General features: G+C 44.1%; 1 protein-coding gene across 3 annotated transcripts in view; it reads left to right on the top strand.

Moving 5' to 3' along the window:
• The window catches only part of LOC137422283 (uncharacterized), an 83,314-nt gene that overhangs the window by 8,714 nt on the left and 52,415 nt on the right, over positions 1–22,185 (top strand). For all 3 annotated transcript variants that reach the window (XM_068109036.2, XM_068109045.2, XM_078770261.1), the window contains exons 3-4: positions 3,450–3,885; positions 10,092–10,273. In XM_068109036.2, the coding sequence (XP_067965137.2) occupies positions 3,450–3,885; positions 10,092–10,273 (618 nt within the window). The remainder of the gene's footprint in view (positions 1–3,449; positions 3,886–10,091; positions 10,274–22,185) is intronic.

Genomic DNA, 22,185 nt, shown 5'->3' with positions numbered 1-22,185 from the left:
TATGGTATATACTTAGGTATGATTTATGTTGAGTATGGTTTATACTTAGGTATAATTTGTGTTGAGTATGGTATATACTTCGGTATAATTTATGTTGAGTATGGTATATACTTAGGTGTAATTTGTGTTGAGTACGGTATCTACTTTGTTATGATTTATGTTGAGTATGGTATATACTTAGGTATAATTTGTGCTGAGTGCGGTATATACTTAGGTATGATTTATGTTGAGTATGGTATATACTTCAGTATAATTTATGTTGAGTATGGTATATACTTTGGTATAATTTGTGTTGAGTACGGTATATACTTAGGTATGATTTATGTTGAGTATGGTATATACTTAGGTATGATTTATGTTGAGTATGGTATATACTTAGGTATGATTTATGTTGAGTATGGTATATACTTCAGTATAATTTATGTTGAGTATGGTATATACTTTGGTATAATTTGTGTTGAGTACGGTATATACTTAGGTATGATTTATGTTGAGTATGGTATATACTTAGGTATAATTTATTTTGAGTACGGTATATACTTAGGTATGATTTATGTTGAGTATGGTATATACTTAGGTATGATTTGTGTTGAGTATGGTATATACTTAGGTATAATTTATGTTGAGTATGGTATATACTTAGGTATAATTTATTTTGAGTAGGCATGAAAAACTGAGATGATTAAGCCTAACTTCCTTTTCCCCTTTGATTTTGAAATCTAAGGGCTCACTTTAGGTAGTTGAGTGTGGAGTACTTTATGAGTCATGCTATAAGAGCTGAATGAGGGAGTGGTCGCGTCGACACAGTGATGGAACAGAGGGAGTTGGTGTCCAAAGAAGGACAGAGAAATGAAGATGAAATGAACACACATACAGCACATTATTTTTTAATGCAGTTTAATCATTCACTTCCCTTTGTTGTACATTTGATTTAGTGTGTTATTGCTCTGCTGTGCTTTAAAGCAGGGGATCTTACATATGCTCTCAATGGTTAATCCGAAGCGCAAAGTGTGTGTTAAGCAATTTGTTCACTCTGTCTGTGTGTCTGTCTCAATATTACAGTCTATAGATACAGTCTATGATTGAGGAACTACTTATTTTCAATTGAATTCTATATTTTTAATACTATACAATACAAATGAGAACATGAATCGGAATACGAACCTGCAGTTGAACAGTACTTAGACTCTGAATTTGGCAAATTGTACGGAATCTTGTCCTAAATACGCATGTGCAGAGGAGGAAGGTATTTTTTATCCATCTGTCTACCTGTCTGGCAGCCAAACAAAATTGAAAATCATTCCAAACAGGACATTTACTGTTTTTAGGGATGTTATAAAGGGTACAAACACTAGGCACGAATAACTAATGTAACATGTGAAATAATTTGGTGTAAAACACGGTACCTCAATGCAGTAAACTCCTGGGTTTCACTTTCAGCCATGATCTCTCCAGGAGTCTAGGGCAAGTCACATTTCAAAGTTGGCCTCCAAAGCCAATCGTGACTGGGCATCTGTCGTACAAAGTCCTTCCTTGGCATACCTGAACTCCTATCCACCTACAAGGCCTTCATCCGCAGCTTAATGGAGCACTGCTCTCTCTCTCCTCTGTGCTGGCTCCCCAGCCTCACACCTGGCTCAGCTTGAAGCCGTATAAACTAAGACCTTCAAAATCATTGGAATCTCTCGCGATGACTCTGAGTCTATGGACCTATAACTTCGCCATCATCAACAGTTCGATGGTCTCTTTGTGTTCCACACTCTATTTTCTAGTCCTGGCAGGGTGTCACAGTCACCATCACCACTAGCAAAGCCAGTGAGGGGTGTTGGTTTAGTCGACATTGTTACAGATTCGGCCCTTCCATGGTGGTGGTTTTCATCCACGTGAAACATTTCTGGTTAGGTATTATTATTCTTATCAGGGTTGGAAGGAAACGGCGGTTATTGTTGTTTAAAGGAAATGGTTATTGTGATTAAAAGGTTAAAAGCGCTCATGGTAAAAATGAAACAGGAAATCGGATCGTGCACCGGAAGACGTCGAGCGAAGAAGAAGAGGTCGTGAGGCAAAGGTCGGGGAAGACGCGTGTCGAAGCTCCGTTACGGGCGTGGTCAAGCGAACGTCGCGAGTGAACTTTGAGACCTTGAAAGGAAGTTCGTGCGATAGGTGTTATCGCCGGAGTATTGAGGAACCTGCGAAGTCAGGTATCGGCATTGAGGTTCTGGAGAATCCTTGCCTAGAGGCTCTGGCTCGAGTGAGAGCTGTCCGCCATTTTGCCCCATGCGCTGTGTTCATCAGAAAAGGTTTTTGTCTTGTCAGCTGGTCTTACTCTCCGGTGGTCTGCCGGGGGAGGGCTGTGCATTAAAGCGGCGTTTGAAGATTACACGGCGGTTCGCTGATTGAGCGGTGAACGTGTACGTCGGCGCGCGTCTTTGGGGATTTTCCATTCTACCGCGAGTTTGCTGGGTGTTGGACCACATGACTTCTGTGTCGCTTCGACCGCCTACGCCTCGATTGATCTTGATCGGACATTGTTCCAACGATTGCTGGAGCGAATCAACTTCGCCTTGGAGAGTTATAGAGACATTGAGGAGTGCTCGGTTCCATTCCCTGGGAGTGCCGTGAGTTTGAGTTAAGTTACTAGATAAGATGGTACCATCTTAAGATTGATTATATGGTTGATTTATATCATTGTTGTATGGTTCTTCCTGTGTGCTTTTTAATACATTATTTGGTTTGTGGATAATCATTGGTGTGGTTTCAATATTGATTTCGACACGGAATAATATATTTTTCTGCCGTGGCTCCTCTCGGGGTTCGGAGGTATACCAAGACCAGGACGTCGGGGAGGAACACGTAACAACATGTTATCAGTGGCAGTCCCAAAAGACTGACCTGAAGTAAGAGCATCTTCGTGAAGGTAACGGGACTCAGAGGATTGAAAGGGCAGGTGATACGAGATCAGGTAAATGTTTATCGTGAACAGGGAGGCCACAAACCAGTCAGGATGAGAAATAATTAGAAACCTTGTTCATGTATGCCCGTCCTGTAAGACTTCAAGAAGACAGCCAACACATATTATTATCTTACCTGTGCGGCTGTGCCCACCTCGGATATCTAAGCTCTCATTTGATTTTGGGGTGACGGTTAGGGTTTTCTCCAGTTTCATGTACACTTGCACCGCAACAGCCAACTGTCACGACATGATCCTTCCTTGCTCTGTCGTAGGATCTTCCTTGAATCTCACATAAAACACACTTGAAGACAAAGAAGATATAGTGTTCATCGTAGAGGACAACTCCAGGCTATTTTGTGCCCGTAAAGTTTCAATTTGACATTATGTTGACTTTATGTAGAGTTACAATGAAAATTGATGCCACAATGATTTTCCTTTACACCATTTTGTTTGTTCTCCTCTCAAATAAATCTCTTGTTGCCTCCAAACCCCTTAGATTCTTTTTGAAGAGTTTGAGGTGCCAACATTGTGCATCACTATTCCTGCGCACCTTGCCCTCTTCGCCTCAGGACCCACATCAGGTCTTGTGGTTGACTCGGGTGACAGTGTAACACACGCAGTTGCCGTCTGTGGTGGCCGGGTCGAGTCGCCCACCATTTTCCGCATGAACGTGGGCGGCCAAGACCTGAGCGAACGACTTGGTTCACTGGTGCTCGCCAGACATGGCCGCTCACTCGTTGGAACTGCTTCAGAGCGTAGCGCCTTGTGTGCGATGAAGGAACGTCTGTGCTTCGTGTCCCGGGATTTGGCCAGCGACAAGATGGCGGGTGCAGCGCTCGAGCATAGTCATGAGATGCCCGATGGCACTTATATCAACATTGGGGTTGAACGCTTCATGTGCCCAGAGGCACTTTTTCAACCTGGTGTGCTCGGTAAGGCCATATTAAGATTATTAATGGGAAAGGAAGAGTAAATGAAACACGGATATGATGGTGACACATTTTTATTTTACGCTACTAATACACCCGCTAACTATGGGAGGGGCAGAAAGGGTCATTCCTCTTTGGGGTATGTAGATTACAGTCGATCGAAGGTCAGGTCTCAAGAACATTAGGTGTGTGTTCATTTACCAAGTTTCTTGTGGAGAGATCGACAAGTGGTTTAAGCATTCGGGCAAGCACTCCATTCAAAACCGTTAAGGAATGACTGGCTTGGCAAGCGCTAGCTAGCTGCTTGGTAAATGAGCACAACCCGGGCTTCCTCCATTTCAGTTTCATTTTAAACAGAAGGAGTGAGTTTTAAACGTTCACTACGAAAAACGCCACGGTAGCGGCAGGAAGGGCCATGTTATTAACCCAACACTTATGGGGTACCTAGAGTACAGTAGATATTCGCTCAGTTCTGTAAGTAAAACTTACCTCACGCATGTCGGGATTCCTCCAAATTTCTTCATTTAGTGTTATAAACAGCATTAGCGACTGTTTAAAAAGCTAATCATACGTGTTTGTGGTTTATAATATTCATTACTGTTGAATAATGTTCATTACTTCTGGTAGAGGCCGTTGCTTCCACGGCCAGCTGGTTTGAGTAAGACTTGGGCCAAAAACGTTCCCAAAAGTTGACCCCAGAAGAAGGTGGGAATAATCGTGGCCATCAAAGAAGTAGTAGTAGTGGTGGTTTATAATGTGACACAACACAAGATGCCAAAAAAACGATTTTCTGTAATTCTAACCATTATGCCCTCGACTTTAGCTAATGCTAGTAAAAAGCTCGTCAAAAATGATGGCTTGGAACAGTTTATTCCACGGAGCAGCCTCATGAGCGTGCTAAGGTCTGAAGCCTCGGCCTAGTGTCAGGGGTGCTTATGTCTTCTTTATTCATTAGACATCATCCGGAGGTTAATAAACACTTATTTTACTCCGCGCACGTTGCACATCATGTGCAGCGAATTTCACCTCCCTGCGCCTTGTATTTATTGTTATTAAAAAAAACGCTTCTGTACACCACCCTTGAGGCTCGGTTTGCAAGCCACCGTCTACAATTCCAATAGAAGAGACATAATAACTCTTTTATGGAAAATGTTTTTCGAGTTTTTTATCCTCAAAAATAGACAGTAGTGAACACACATTCTTGCTGAAAGATTGGCCTTTAAAACCTACTCATTATGAAGGGGGACAGACAAACACAAACTGACTGTGTTTTATATGGTAGTAAAGCGTGGCGTTACGCGCGCTGCTTGTGAGCAAGGAGGAAGCGGACAAGCGGTAACATATAAACGTCTTTATTGTAAGACTACACTGTAACACTGAAAATGCTCCGGGCTGGTCGCCCGGTGTATATCATGAGGCCACGCCTACCCCTAGGGCGTGGCCAACGCCCACTTGGTGCGTGGAATGATGTCACCACGCCAGTGGGCTTTTGTGTCCGCCACACGCGCCCCCCCAGAATTCCCACGCACCTGGAAGGCCAGTTTGCGGGGCAGACGAATGACCCGGCCGAAGCGCCCCCTGGCGATCGGCGGCGTCCGGGGTGCAGGGATGCCAGGTGGGATGCCCCTGGCTGCCCCTGGGATGGGTGCAGGACCGGGGGGCGGCGTGGCGGCGGGGCTGGGCGGTGCCGGGGGTCCGCCCGCAGGAGGGCGGCCGCGACGTGGGGGTCGGGCCACTGGCGGTGGATGGTCCACATCGAGGTGGGCCGGCTTGAGGCGGTCTACCGAAACGCGGTCAGGAGTACCGCCGATGTCCAGGGTGAAGTGCTTCGCCCCGGTCTCCAGCACGCGGAAAGGCCCGTCGTACGGGGGCCGCAGTGGTGTCCGATGGGCATCGTGGCGGATGAAGACGTACTCCGCCGTGCGAAGCTCCAGGGCGACGTGCGTCGGTGGGTGCCCGTGGCATGCCGTTGGCACCGGGGCGAACCTCTGGGCGGTCTCTTGCAGAGCGGAGCGCTGCTGTGCCGTGGACCATGGTGCCGTGGAGTCGGGGAGGAACTCGCCCGGCACCCGCAGCGGTTGCCCGAAGACCAACTCCGCCGCGGATGCGCGCAGGTCCTCCTTGGGCGCCGTCCGGAGGCCCAGCAGGACCCAGGGGAGCCTGTCGACCCAGCCGCCGTCGCGGAGGGTGGCCCGGAGCGCGGCCTTCAATGAGCGGTGAAATCGTTCACACAGGCCGTTAGCCTGGGGGTGGTAGGCCGTGGTTCGGTGCAGCCGGACCCCGAGCCCCTGCGCAACCGCCCCCCAGAGCTCCGAGGTGAACTGGGGGCCGCGGTCGGATGAGATGTCTGAGGGGGCGCCGAACCGGGCGACCCAGGTGGTGATGAAAGCCTGCGCGACATCGGCCGCCGTTGTCGACGCCAAGGGCACGGCCTCCGGCCACCGGGTGGTGCGGTCCACCATGGTGAGGACGTAGGTGAAACCCCGCGAGGGGGGCAGAGGTCCCACCAGGTCCACGTGGACGTGGTCAAACCGGCGTTCCGGCACCGTGTACGGGGCCAACGGGGCCTGGGTGTGCCGGTGCACCTTGGCGCGCTGGCACGCGAGGCACGTCCTGGCCCAGCCGCGGACGGCCTTCCGGAGGCCATGCCAGACGAACTTGTCGGCGATCAGCCTTTGGGAGGCCCTCGCGCCCGGGTGGGACAGGCCGTGGATGGCGTCAAACACCTGGCGCTGCCAGCCCGCGGGCACGATGGGGCGAGGACGCCCGAGGGAGACGTCGCACAAGAGGGCCGCGCCCGCGCCGTCGAACGGCACCTCGGTGACGCGGAGGCCCGTGACGGCGGTCCGCAAGGCCTGGACGTCGGGGTCAGCGGCCTGGTCCGCTGCCATCCGGGCATAGTCGATGCCGAGGTGGACTGCGTGGGCGACGGCCCGGGAAAGGCAATCCGCCACCGGGTTGTCCTTCCCCGCGACGTGCTGGATGTCCGTCGTATACTCGGACACGGCCGAGAGGTGACGCTGCTGCCGGGCCGACCACGGCTCAGTGACCTTGCCCATCGCGAAGATCAGCGGCTTGTGGTCGACGAAGGCAGTGAACGCCCGGCCCTCGAGCAGATGGCGGAAGTGCCTGACCGCCAAGTGAAGTCCGAGCAACTCGCGGTCGAAGGTACTGTAACGGCGTTCGGGCGGGCGAAGCTGCCGGCTAAAGAACGCCAGCGGTTGCCAAGCTCCACGCACCCATTGCTCGTGCACCGCGCCCACCGCGTAGTCCGAGGCATCGGTCGTGAGGGCGATCGGTGCATCGGGCGCCGGGTGCGCGAGCATGGTGGCGTTAGCCAAGGCGAGCTTCGCGCCCGTGAACGCCGTGTCCATCTGCTCGGTCCAGGTAACGTCGCCTTTGCCCGGCTTACCTCGGAGAGCTTCGTGCAGGGGGCGCAGGAGCTGGGCGATACGGGGCAGGAACCGATGGTAAAAGTTCACCATGCCCAGGATCTCCTGCAGCCCTCTGATCGTGCGGGGGCGCGGAAACCCGTTCACCGCCTCCACCTTGGCCGGCAGGGGGACGGCTCCGTGCCTGGTGACACGGTGCCCCAGAAAATCGATTGTGGCGGCGCCGAACCGGCACTTTGCGGGGTTTACAATCAGGCCATGCTGGCCCAGGCGTTCGAAGAGCGTGCGGAGGTGGCGTAGGTGCTCTTCGCGGGACGCGCTGGCGACGAGGATATCGTCCAGGTAGACGTAGACAAAGTCCAAGTCGCGCAGGACGCTGTCCATCAGTCGCTGGAATGCCTGAGCCGCATTCTTCAGACCGAAGGGCATGCGCAGGAACTCGAAGAGTCCGAATGGCGTGATGACCGCCGTCTTCGGGACGTCCTCCGGCCTGACGGGGACCTGATGGTAGCCGCGTATGAGGTCCACCTTCGAGAAGAAGGACCTGCCCGCCAAACGGGCGGAAAAGTCCTGAATGTGGGGGACGGGGTAGCGGTCGGGAGTCGTGGCGTCATTGAGACGGCGATAGTCCCCGCACGGTCGCCATCCCCCGCCGGGCTTCGGCACGATGTGCAGCGGTGACGCCCAAACGCTCTCTGAGCGCCGAACGATGCCGAGTCGCTCCAGGGTAGCGAACGCCGCTTTTGCCACCGCCAGCTTCGTCGGCTCGAGGCGGCGTGCTCGGGCGTAGACCGGTGGCCCGACGGTGGGGATGTGATGGGCCACCCCGTGCTTGACGCCCCCACCGAGAAGGTGGGCCGCGTGAGGGCCGGGAAGCTGGCGAGGAGGTGGGTGAATGCGTCCGCTGCCGGAAGCGTACAGCCCAACGTGGCCGGAACCGAATCGTTCGGCAAGCCGCTTGGCAAGCCGCCCGTTGAGCTGGGCAACGCACAAGCGAGCGAGCTGAACGTCTCGGCCTGGACAAGCCGTCTGCGCTTGACGTCGACCAGGAGCCCATTAGCGCACAGGAAGTCCACGCCAAGCAGTGCCATGGGCACGTCGGCGGTGACGAACGTCCATCGGAAAACCTGCCCTCCAAACCGCAGAGAGAGGCAGCGTTTTCCGTACGTACGGATGGGCGTCCCGTTCGCGGCAAGCAGCGCGGGGCCCCCACCCGCGGCGTGCTTGTCTGACGTGCCGGCGGGAATGACACTCACCTGCGCTCCCGTGTCGCACAGGTAACGGCGCCCGGAGAAGGTGTCCGTTATGAACAGCAGGCTGCTCGAACGGCCGGCGCTCATCGCCACTATTGAGCGCCGGCCCGGGCATTTCCCGACCCGTTGAAGGAGCACGGCGGATGACACCGCCGAGCTTCGTGGCCGAACCTGGCGTGGAACCAGCACCAGGTGGTGGAGCTGGAGGAGCGCGGCTGGCTCTGCCAGGCCGGTGGAGTTGGCGGGTTTCCCCGCGGTGGCGGTTTTCGCCGTGGCGGTGGGCGGGGCGTGGCGGCGCTCACGAGGCGCGTATCAGCATGCTGCTGAACATCAGCGTACTGTAAAAGCGGATGCTGTGGAACATGCTGCTGAACATCAGCGTCGAGGGCCGTGACGGCCACGCCGACGCTCGCCCGCGTGTCCGAAGCGGCGAAGTACCTGTCCGCCTCGGCTGCCAATGCTCGGGGTTCCGTTCGCTCGGTCCCGGCCAACGCGAGGCGAACCTGCGCTGGAAGTTGGCGCCGGAAAAGCGCCCGGAATAGCGAACCGGGGGCCTCGTCGCCCAACAGGGACAGTATATGGTCCATTCGGACCGACGGGCGCGTCTCACCGAGCTCGGGGAGATCCAGGAGGCGGTCGGCACGTGCGTCGTCCGTGAGGCCGAACGTGGCTAGGAGTAGCCGCTTGAGTGTCTCGTACTTGTGGCCGTCCGGTGGGTGGCGAAGGACGGACACAACTCGAGCGGCCGTGCCGGGCCCGAGGGAGGCGACGACATGGCAGTAGCGCAGGTCGTCGTTGGTGAGGCGCCGAAGCTGAAACTGGGCTTCGGCTTGAACGAACCAGACCTCGGCCTGGGCCTCCCAAAATTCGGGAAGCTTAATCGCCATGGCGTCGTGTTCGGAAGGATCGCTACGGCAGATCCAACGTCGAGGGTCACCAGTAAAGCGCGGCGTTACGCGCGCTGCTTGTGAGCAAGGAGGAAGCGGACAAGCGGTAACATATAAACGTCTTTATTGTAAGACTACACTGTAACACTGAAAATGCTCCGGGCTGGTCGCCCGGTGTATATCATGAGGCCACGCCTACCCCTCGGGCGTGGCCACCGCCCACTTGGTGCGTGGAATGATGTCACCACGCCAGTGGGCTTTTGTGTCCGCCACAGTAGCTATACTTCAATGCAGGAGGAGGCCATTAATCCCATCAAGAATGCACTAAGGTTGCCAACCTATGGCTGGGTTGTTTATCCGTACCTTTGGTATTCCTCGGCGAGGGTTTGAACAGGTTAGATCTGGGCAAATTCCATTATAATGGAAGGTCTCAGGCTTGTTCTGTGCCTCGCCGCCATGATGTTTACGTTCGTGTCAGTAGCAGTCCTTAGAGCCAATCCCCATTTGTCTGAGCAAAATTGTTTCATTTCATAAATTGTTTCAAACAAATTGTTTTCATTTTCATTTCAAAGCTTTGACTATGTCTGTTCTTCTTTCTGTTAATTTTAAATTTTGTTCTAAAAAAATTATATTTGAATATATATATATATACATATATATATTCAAATGCTTTTCAGGTCCGAGCTCACCCAGCCTGCAGCAAGCTATAGTCACATGCATTGAAAAGAGTGACACACAAATGCAGGAAACACTGTACAACAACATAATCCTGGCTGGAGGAAACACCCTGTTCCCTGGCCTAGCCGAACGTCTCAAGTTGGAGGTGGCTCGAATTGCACCGCAACAGTACTCCGTCAAGGTGCGGACTTCATACAGTTTTTAGTGGTCATGATGATGTAATTTACAGTAGTCAAAAGTTTAAATATTGATCTGATGTTCTGTGTCTCTAAAATAGCCTAAAACGTGAATCTGTGCAAAACACCAACACACGGTACTACTTTAAAAGTTGTAAATTATAAAAGCTTAAAGATGTCTCACTAACTTTTTCTTGCAGAGATGCAAGTGTCGACATTATAATTATTACTCAGTTTGGTTCTTGCACAACGGATATCTGGGCCACTAAAGCCATACGTCGCATGTTCCGTAACTGCTGGACTATAATTGGTCCTTTATTTGAAAACAAACATCTTATTGATCACATTTCTGGAGGTTGTATTCAGTCACATTCCAGTGGATGTTGTTTCTGGAATGGTGAAGGTGGTCCATTTAGGGCACTGGTTCCCAACCTGTGGTACGCGTACCACTAGTGGTACGCGAGGGCCTTCCAGGTGGTTCGCGACTCAACCTTTAAAAAAAATGATAATTTTTTTATTTCTGATTTCTGATATATTTCATGATTTCCGATGTGCTGTGAGCAAAGTTATGCCCCGCATCGACCAGCTGGTGGAGAAGAAACAGATGCAGCCCTCGCATTAAATTGAAATAAGCCTGATATCTTATCGAATTGAGTTTTTCTGGAACCAGGTGGTACGCGGATTGAGTTTTTCTGGAACCAGGTGGTACGCGGCGACGGTACGGGACCTCCAAGTGGTACTCGATCAGAAAACGGTTGGGAAACACTGATTTAGGGGAAGGTATGCAAGCAGAGTGTCTTTTAAATATGGATCTCAGTTACCTCCTTCAAAAAAGTATTCACCGTTTCTCTAGCTCTCTATGCAGAGAAATAAGAGATAAAGCACAAGCGGACACAGAAAGGTGCAAGAACACACGCAAGTTAACATGGAGCGCCATTTTGAATGTTAATTCTTTCTTCCACTTTGACTAAGCTGGCCAATGGAAGCTTCAATTTCAACTCATCACGGGTAAGACCGCTTGCAGTTTCTCTGACAAGACACAACCATGACCGCTCCTGACTACAGATCGCACCGCACTGTCTTGGGCTGACTCCAGAACACACCGCACTGTCTTGGGCTGCTGCATGATTTGAAGGCCGCTTGTGTTGCAGCATCTCAGATGTCTCGCCGTGGGTCAGCCTCGAGCCTTGAAGTGTCAAAGGCATGCTCACATTCAATAACGTTCAAATGCAGTCTTGCTGTGCTGACGCCACCACGCAGCCTACTGTGCGGGGCAACTTCCTTTGCCCTGGTCTTCTCCGGTGCCACTAGTCTTACCGATCTCGACTGTTTCTGGATACCAGTCTGGAAAAAATGGTGGTGTCCCCAAAACCAACACACCATCTCTGAATCCATCCTCTTCCAGGTCTCTGCCGTGGAAGAAGATGGACGGACGTTCTCCAGTTGCTGAGTAATTTAATGCATTTGTGATCGTAGCCCGAAGTTCTTACAAAGAATGTGGTTTTGATGAGGAAACAACAGTTTTGCATAGCCCCATAAAATGTGGTCCAATGGGGACAGATCTTGCAGACCAAGCAAACCTCAGCTGGCATAAATGTGAGTCAGCTACGTCAATGAAAGTGATAGCCAAATACTGTATAGACCACCTTCAGAGGCCATTTTCCCCCGCAGAGCAGGGGTTGGTCCTTTTTCAGGCACCGTGGTCCCCATTTTGAAGCAATGTTTTACAGCCGGATGCCCTTCCTGCCACCAACCCTGTTAGTTGCCTGTTGCGACACACATTGAATTACCAGTGAACTGGTACTCAATTTGCCGACCTCGAAAGAATGACAGGCTGAGTCAACCCCCCCCTGGTGTTAATTCAGTGATCGACCGGGATTCGAACTCAGGATTCTAGGATCCCAAGCCGGCACCCTAACCGCTAAACCAACACCAGGCTACACTGCACTAAGCAATAAAAAAGGACTTCCTTTTACTAAAACGTTTCAGATTATAATGTTGGGATATCTTGTAATGTACAAATTTGCCATTACAACGTAGCTCAGCGAGTACAAAATTAGAAAATGCTCAAGTTGGCAAATGGTGTGATTCCGTAAGCATAAGAAACTTGATTGGAAAAAAAAAAAATCTAAATCTAAATGAAAGAGGAAGAATAAGACTGTGGGTTTGCTCAGGGGTGTCCTTCAGTCGTTGTGCAAAAGAAGCCGGATGAGGATGTGTATGTAATAGGAACAAAGATTGCATGCAAGGAAATTTCACACGTCCCATCGTTGTCCCATCGTTTCTACCGATAGTAACGCCTCGCTGTTGACGAGAAAAAGAATCCAATGAAAACTCGTCTCTACAAATAAACAGGAAAAATAATAACTAATGGATGAAATCTACAGGATGTTGATTGAGGTGTGTTAACTGCCTTGGAAATAAAGGAGAAACTGACATTTCAGATGTTAACCCGTTGTATTCAGAGAAAAACATAGAGGGGCGTTATACCCCTCATCAAGTGAAATAACCCAAAATTTGGAAGGTTCAAACAAAATAAGATGCCAGTCATTATTTCCCATTTCTCGAGAGGGCCCTCATTGGGAGGACGGGTGGAGTTGGAAGGGTAGAGATACATGTATGCATTGCGTACCAACCCCTCGACGCCCCTCTCCCACTTCACTTCCAATATATATATATATATTTTTGCCCCGCACAACCCAAAAAGGCACGATTGAGCATTTGGTTCACTTCTGTTTGTCTGTCCATCTGTCCTCAAACGTCAGTTTATAATAGAGGATCAACTGGATTTTACTTGAATGGTAGATTTTGAACACGAATGTCTGGCAGTCAAAAAATTTTAAAATCATTCTAACTAGGAAACTTACTATTTTTAAGGATGTCATAAAGGATACAAACAACAGGCACGAAGAACGAATGTAACGTGGTCAATAAGTTGGTGTAAAAAACGCTGCATCAACGGCGGTAAACTTCTGGAATTGTTTTTCTACAACCTTTAAAATCTTTTATTTTGTTGCAATTGAATTAATTATACAATTGTACAGTGTACAAATTATTGTCCCCCGTCGCACCGCGGAGCGAAAGGGGGACTATGGTTTTCCCCTCCGTCTGTGTGTGCGTCCGTCCGTGCGTGCGTGCGTCCATCCGTGCGTGTATGCATGCGTGCGTAAGTGAAGGACCGAATTCTAATTTGGTGTGTGGGTGCAACCCACGTCAAAAGCCAAGATGGCCGCCGCCATGTATGTCTGAACATTGTGAGCGGAATATCTTGAAAAATAAGCGAAGTACCAACTTCTAATCTGGTGTGTGGGTGTATCTAGGCATAAGGAAGAACGCTATTGAAAATTGGGTCGCCACGTCAAAATCCCAGATGGCCGCCGCCATGTATGTCTGAACCTTGTGAGCGAAATATCTTGAAAAATAAACGAACTACTAACTTCTAATCTGGTGTGTGGCTGTATCTACGCATAAGTAAGAATGCTATTGAAAATTGGGTTGCCACATCAAAATCCAAGATGGCCGCCTTGCGTCTTCCACTTTGCCAACTCACATCACTTCACCGACGGGGGACCTAGGCGTAACGCTTGTTTAAGTTGAATATACAAAAAAAAAAATCTCCTTTTTGTCACTTTCAAAACCCTTCCGTTTAGCAGTACCTGGATAAAATATTATGGCATTTTACGTCGTCATGACCAATAAATTTTGCCGCTCGTAGATCCTGCCCATGTCCTTCTTTCCCAAGACAGTGTGGGTAAGGTGTTCTTAAGTTCCATATGAACTCTCTCGTTACATTTGTCTGTTATAGTTATGTTTTCCCCCTGTCTGTTTGTCTGTCTGTTTATCTGTGAACAAGATATCTCAAAAAGTGTCTCAAAAAGTATCTCAAAGATGTCTATTCGGATCCGGTTCGTAGAATTTTAAAAGTGATTATTCACCATTGATAGGGCCAAAAAGTATATATAGCAGGATACCTCAAAAGGTTGTGGACGGATTCGGACAAAACCTGGTGGACAGGTTGTGTAAGTGACAAGGAAGAAATGATTCAATTTTGGTGACGACCCAGATCTGAATCAAATTGAGTGATAGGGCTAAAACCTGACATTTTAGTGTCAGATAGCACTTTTTTATATTGACAGATAGACAGATTTTCGACAGATCAGACAGCATTTTGAATTTTTATATTGACACTGACAAGTCAGATTTTAGTGTCAGACATTTTAGTGTCAGATCGCACTTTTTTATATTGACAGATAGACAGATTTTCGACATCTCAGACAGCATTTTGAATTTTTAGATTGACACTGACAAGTCAGATTTTAGTGTCAGACATTTTAGTGTCAGATCGCACTTTTTTATATTGACAGATAGACAGATTTTTGACAGATCAGACAGCATTTTGAATTTTTATATTGACACTGACAAGTCAGATTTTAGTGTCAGACATTTTAGTGTCAGATAGGACTTTTTTAGATTGACAGATAGACAGATTTTTGACAGATCAGACAGCATTTTAGATTTTTAGATTGACACTGACAAGTCAGATTTTAGTGTCAGACATTTTAGTGTCAGATAGCACTTTTTTAGATTGACAGATGGACAGATTTTTGACAGATCAGACAGCATTTTAGATTTTTAGATTGACATTGACAAGTCAGATTTTAGTGTCAGACATTTTCGTGTCAGATAGCACTTTTTTTAGATTGACAGATAGACAGATTTTTAACAGATCAGACAGCATTTTAGATTTTTAGATTGACATTGACAAGTCAGATTTTAGTGTCAGACATTTTAGTGTCAGATAGCACTTTTTTAGATTGACAGATAGACAGATTTTTGACAGATCAGACAGCATTTTAGATTTTTAGATTGACACTGACAAGTCAGATTTTGGTGTCAGACATTTTAGTGTCAGATAGCACCTTTTCAGATTGACAGATAGACAGATTTTTGACAGATCAGACAGCATTTTAGATTTTTAGATTGACACTGACAAGTCAGATTTTAGTGTCAGACATTTTAGTGTCAGATCGCACTTTTTCAGATTGACAGATAGACAGATTTTTGACAGATCAGACAGCATTTTAGATTTTTAGATTGACACTGACAAGTCAGATTTTAGTGTCAGACATTTTAGTGTCAGATAGCACTTTTTCAGATTGACAGATAGACAGATTTTTGACAGATCAGACAGCATTTTAGATTTTTAGATTGACACTGACAAGTCAGATTTTAGTGTCAGACATTTTAGTGTCAGATCGCACTTTTTCAGATTGACAGACAGACAGATTTTTGACAGATCAGACAGCATTTTAGATTTTTAGATTGACACTGACAAGTCAGATTTTAGTGTCAGACATTTTAGTGTCAGATAGCAGTTTTTTAGATTGACAGATAGACAGATTTTTGACAGATCAGACAGCATTTTAGAGTTTTAGATTGACACTGACAAGTCAGATTTTAGTGTCAGATATTTTAGTGTCAGATAGCACTTTTTTAGATTGACAGATGGACAGATTTTTGACAGATCAGACAGCATTTTAGATTTTTAGATTGACACTGACAAGTCAGATTTTAGTGTCAGACATTTTAGTGTCAGATAGCACTTTTTTAGATTGACAGATAGACAGATTTTTGACAGATCAGACAGCATTTTAGATTTTTAGATTGACACTGACAAGTCAGATTTTAGTGTCAGACATTTTAGTGTCAGATAGCACTTTTTTTAGATTGACAGATCAGACAGCATTTTAGATTTTTAGATTGACACTGACAAGTCAGATTTTAGTGTCAGACATTTTAGTGTCAGATAGCACTTTTTTAGATTGACAGATAGACAGATTTTTGACAGATCAGACAGCATTTTAGATTTTTAGATTGACACTGACAAGTCAGATTTTAGTGTCAGACATTTAGTGTCAGATAGCACTTTTTTAGATTGACAGATAGACAGATTTTTGACAGATCAGACAGCATTTTAGATTTTTAGATTGACACTGACAAGTCAGATTTTAGTGTCAGACATTTTAGTGTCAGATAGCACTTTTTTAGATTGACAGATAGACAGATTTTTGACAGATCAGACAGCATTTTAGATTTTTAGATTGACACTGACAAGTCAGATTTTGGTGTCAGACATTTTAGTGTCAGATAGCACTTTTTTAGATTGACAGATAGACAGATTTTTGACAGATCAGACAGCATTTTAGATTTTTAGATTGACACTGACAAGTCAGATTTTAGTGTCAGACATTTAGTGTCAGATAGCACTTTTTTAGATTGACAGACAGACAGATTTTTGACAGATCAGACAGCATTTTAGATTTTTAGATTGACACTGACAAGTCAGATTTTAGTGTCAGACATTTTAGTGTCAGATAGGACTTTTTTAGATTGACAGATAGACAGATTTTTGACAGATCAGGCAGCATTTTAGATTTTTAGATTGACACTGACAAGTCAGATTTTAGTGTCAGACATTTTAGTGTCAGATAGCACTTTTTTAGATTGACAGATAGACAGATTTTTGACAGATCAGACAGCATTTTAGATTTTTAGATTGACACTGACAAGTCAGATTTTAGTGTCAGACATTTAGTGTCAGATAGCACTTTTTTAGATTGACAGATGGACAGATTTTTGACAGATCAGACAGCATTTTAGATTTTTAGATAGACACTGACAAGTCAGATTTTAGTGTCAGACATTTTAGTGTCAGATAGCACTTTTTTAGATTGACAGATAGACAGATTTTTGACAGATCAGACAGCATTTTAGATTTTTAGATTGACACTGACAAGTCAGATTTTAGTGTCAGACATTTTAGTGTCAGATAGCACTTTTTTAGATTGACAGATGGACAGATTTTTGACAGATCAGACAGCATTTTAGATTTTTAGATTGACACTGACAAGTCAGATTTTAGTGTCAGACATTTTAGTGTCAGATAGCACTTTTTTAGATTGACAGATAGACAGATTTTTGACAGATCAGACAGCATTTTAGATTTTTAGATTGACACTGACAAGTCAGATTTTAGTGTCAGACATTTTAGTGTCAGATAGCACTTTTTTAGATTGACAGATGGACAGATTTTTGACAGATCAGACAGCATTTTAGATTTTTAGATTGACACTGACAAGTCAGATTTTAGTGTCAGACATTTTAGTGTCAGATAGCACTTTTTTTAGATTGACAGATCAGACAGCATTTTAGATTTTTAGATTGACACTGACAAGTCAGATTTTAGTGTCAGACATTTTAGTGTCAGATAGCACTTTTTCAGATTGACAGACAGACAGATTTTTGACAGATCAGACAGCATTTTAGATTTTTAGATTGACACTGACAAGTCAGATTTTCGTGTCAGACATTTTAGTGTCAGATAGCAGTTTTTTAGATTGACAGATAGACAGATTTTTGACAGATCAGACAGCATTTTAGAGTTTTAGATAGACACTGACAAGTCAGATTTTAGTGTCAGATATTTTAGTGTCAGATAGCACTTTTTTAGATTGACAGATAGACAGATTTTTGACAGATCAGACAGCATTTTAGATTTTTAGATTGACACTGACAAGTCAGATTTTAGTGTCAGATATTTTAGTGTCAGATAGCACTTTTTTAGATTGACAGATGGACAGATTTTTGACAGATCAGACAGCATTTTAGATTTTTAGATTGACACTGACAAGTCAGATTTTAGTGTCAGACATTTTAGTGTCAGATAGCACTTTTTTAGATTGACAGATAGACAGATTTTTGACAGATCAGACAGCATTTTAGATTTTTAGATTGACACTGACAAGTCAGATTTTCGTGTCAGACATTTTAGTGTCAGATAGCACTTTTTTAGATTGACAGATGGACAGATTTTTGACAGATCAGACAGCATTTTAGATTTTTAGATTGACACTGACAAGTCAGATTTTAGTGTCAGACATTTTAGTGTCAGATAGCACTTTTTTAGATTGACAGATAGACAGATTTTTGACAGATCAGACAGCATTTTAGATTTTTAGATTGACACTGACAAGTCAGATTTTAGTGTCAGACATTTTAGTGTCAGATAGCACTTTTTTTAGATTGACAGATCAGACAGCATTTTAGATTTTTAGATTGACACTGACAAGTCAGATTTTAGTGTCAGACATTTTAGTGTCAGATAGCACTTTTTTAGATTGACAGATAGACAGATTTTTGACAGATCAGACAGCATTTTAGATTTTTAGATTGACACTGACAAGTCAGATTTTAGTGTCAGACATTTAGTGTCAGATAGCACTTTTTTAGATTGACAGATAGACAGATTTTTGACAGATCAGACAGCATTTTAGATTTTTAGATTGACACTGACAAGTCAGATTTTAGTGTCAGACATTTTAGTGTCAGATAGGACTTTTTTAGATTGACAGATAGACAGATTTTTGACAGATCAGACACCATTTTAGATTTTTAGATTGACACTGACAAGTCAGATTTTAGTGTCAGACATTTTAGTGTCAGATAGCACTTTTTTAGATTGACAGATAGACAGATTTTTGACAGATCAGACAGCATTTTAGATTTTTAGATTGACACTGACAAGTCAGATTTTAGTGTCAGACATTTAGTGTCAGATAGCACTTTTTTAGATTGACAGACAGACAGATTTTTGACAGATCAGACAGCATTTTAGATTTTTAGATTGACACTGACAAGTCAGATTTTAGTGTCAGACATTTTAGTGTCAGATAGGACTTTTTTAGATTGACAGATAGACAGATTTTTGACAGATCAGGCAGCATTTTAGATTTTTAGATTGACACTGACAAGTCAGATTTTAGTGTCAGACATTTTAGTGTCAGATAGCACTTTTTTAGATTGACAGATAGACAGATTTTTGACAGATCAGACAGCATTTTAGATTTTTAGATTGACACTGACAAGTCAGATTTTAGTGTCAGACATTTAGTGTCAGATAGCACTTTTTTAGATTGACAGATGGACAGATTTTTGACAGATCAGACAGCATTTTAGATTTTTAGATAGACACTGACAAGTCAGATTTTAGTGTCAGACATTTTAGTGTCAGATAGCACTTTTTTAGATTGACAGATAGACAGATTTTTGACAGATCAGACAGCATTTTAGATTTTTAGATTGACACTGACAAGTCAGATTTTAGTGTCAGACATTTTAGTGTCAGATAGCACTTTTTTAGATTGACAGATGGACAGATTTTTGACAGATCAGACAGCATTTTAGATTTTTAGATTGACACTGACAAGTCAGATTTTAGTGTCAGACATTTTAGTGTCAGATAGCACTTTTTTAGATTGACAGATAGACAGATTTTTGACAGATCAGACAGCATTTTAGATTTTTAGATTGACACTGACAAGTCAGATTTTAGTGTCAGACATTTTAGTGTCAGATAGCACTTTTTTAGATTGACAGATGGACAGATTTTTGACAGATCAGACAGCATTTTAGATTTTTAGATTGACACTGACAAGTCAGATTTTAGTGTCAGACATTTTAGTGTCAGATAGCACTTTTTTAGATTGACAGATAGACAGATTTTTGACAGATCAGACAGCATTTTAGATTTTTAGATTGACACTGACAAGTCAGATTTTAGTGTCAGACATTTTAGTGTCAGATAGCACTTTTTTAGATTGACAGATAGACAGATTTTTGACAGATCAGACAGCATTTTAGATTTTTAGATTGACACTGACAAGTCAGATTTTAGTGTCAGACATTTAGTGTCAGATAGCACTTTTTTAGATTGACAGACAGACAGATTTTTGACAGATCAGACAGCATTTTAGATTTTTAGATTGACACTGACAAGTCAGATTTTCGTGTCAGACATTTTAGTGTCAGATAGCAGTTTTTTAGATTGACAGATAGACAGATTTTTGACAGATCAGACAGCATTTTAGATTTTTAGATTGACACTGACAAGTCAGATTTTAGTGTCAGACATTTAGTGTCAGATAGCACTTTTTTAGATTGACAGATAGACAGATTTTTGACAGATCAGACAGCATTTTAGATTTTTAGATTGACACTGACAAGTCAGATTTTAGTGTCAGACATTTTAGTGTCAGATAGCACTTTTTCAGATTGACAGATAGACAGATTTTTGACAGATCAGACAGCATTTTAGATTTTTAGATTGACACTGACAAGTCAGATTTTAGTGTCAGACATTTAGTGTCAGATAGCACTTTTTTAGATTGACAGACAGACAGATTTTTGACAGATCAGACAGCATTTTAGATTTTTAGATTGACACTGACAAGTCAGATTTTAGTGTCAGACATTTTAGTGTCAGATAGCACTTTTTTTAGATTGACAGACAGACAGATTTTTGACAGATCAGACAGCATTTTAGATTTTTAGATTGACATTGACAAGTCAGATTTTAGTGTCAGACATTTTCGTGTCAGATAGCACTTTTTTTAGATTGACAGACAGACAGATTTTTGACAGATCAGACAGCATTTTAGATTTTTAGATTGACACTGACAAGTCAGATTTTAGTGTCAGACATTTTAGTGTCAGATAGCACTTTTTTTAGATTGACAGATCAGACAGCATTTTAGATTTTTAGATTGACACTGACAAGTCAGATTTTAGTGTCAGACATTTTAGTGTCAGATAGCACTTTTTTAGATTGACAGATAGACAGATTTTTGACAGATCAGACAGCATTTTAGATTTTTAGATTGACACTGACAAGTCAGATTTTAGTGTCAGACATTTAGTGTCAGATAGCACTTTTTTAGATTGACAGACAGACAGATTTTTGACAGATCAGACAGCATTTTAGATTTTTAGATTGACACTGACAAGTCAGATTTTCGTGTCAGACATTTTAGTGTCAGATAGCAGTTTTTTAGATTGACAGATAGACAGATTTTTGACAGATCAGACAGCATTTTAGATTTTTAGATTGACACTGACAAGTCAGATTTTAGTGTCAGACATTTAGTGTCAGATAGCACTTTTTTAGATTGACAGATAGACAGATTTTTGACAGATCAGACAGCATTTTAGATTTTTAGATTGACACTGACAAGTCAGATTTTAGTGTCAGACATTTTAGTGTCAGATAGCACTTTTTCAGATTGACAGATAGACAGATTTTTGACAGATCAGACAGCATTTTAGATTTTTAGATTGACACTGACAAGTCAGATTTTCGTGTCAGACATTTTAGTGTCAGATAGCAGTTTTTTAGATTGACAGATAGACAGATTTTTGACAGATCAGACAGCATTTTAGATTTTTAGATTGACACTGACAAGTCAGATTTTAGTGTCAGACATTTAGTGTCAGATAGCACTTTTTTAGATTGACAGATAGACAGATTTTTGACAGATCAGACAGCATTTTAGATTTTTAGATTGACACTGACAAGTCAGATTTTAGTGTCAGACATTTTAGTGTCAGATAGCACTTTTTCAGATTGACAGATAGACAGATTTTTGACAGATCAGGCAGCATTTTAGATTTTTAGATTGACACTGACAAGTCAGATTTTAGTGTCAGACATTTTAGTGTCAGATAGCACTTTTTTAGATTGACAGACAGACAGATTTTTGACAGATCAGACAGCATTTTAGATTTTTAGATTGACACTGACAAGTCAGATTTTCGTGTCAGACATTTTAGTGTCAGATAGCAGTTTTTTAGATTGACAGATAGACAGATTTTTGACAGATCAGACAGCATTTTAGATTTTTAGATTGACACTGACAAGTCAGATTTTAGTGTCAGACATTTAGTGTCAGATAGCACTTTTTTAGATTGACAGATAGACAGATTTTTGACAGATCAGACAGCATTTTAGATTTTTAGATTGACACTGACAAGTCAGATTTTAGTGTCAGACATTTTAGTGTCAGATAGCACTTTTTCAGATTGA

This window comes from Myxine glutinosa, chromosome 1, assembly GCF_964187855.1.
Source record: "Myxine glutinosa chromosome 1, kmMyxGlut1.1, whole genome shotgun sequence".
NCBI lineage: Eukaryota > Metazoa > Chordata > Myxini > Myxiniformes > Myxinidae > Myxine > Myxine glutinosa.
Note: the sequence above shows the minus strand (reverse complement) of the source record. Positions and strands in the feature narration are given on the sequence as shown.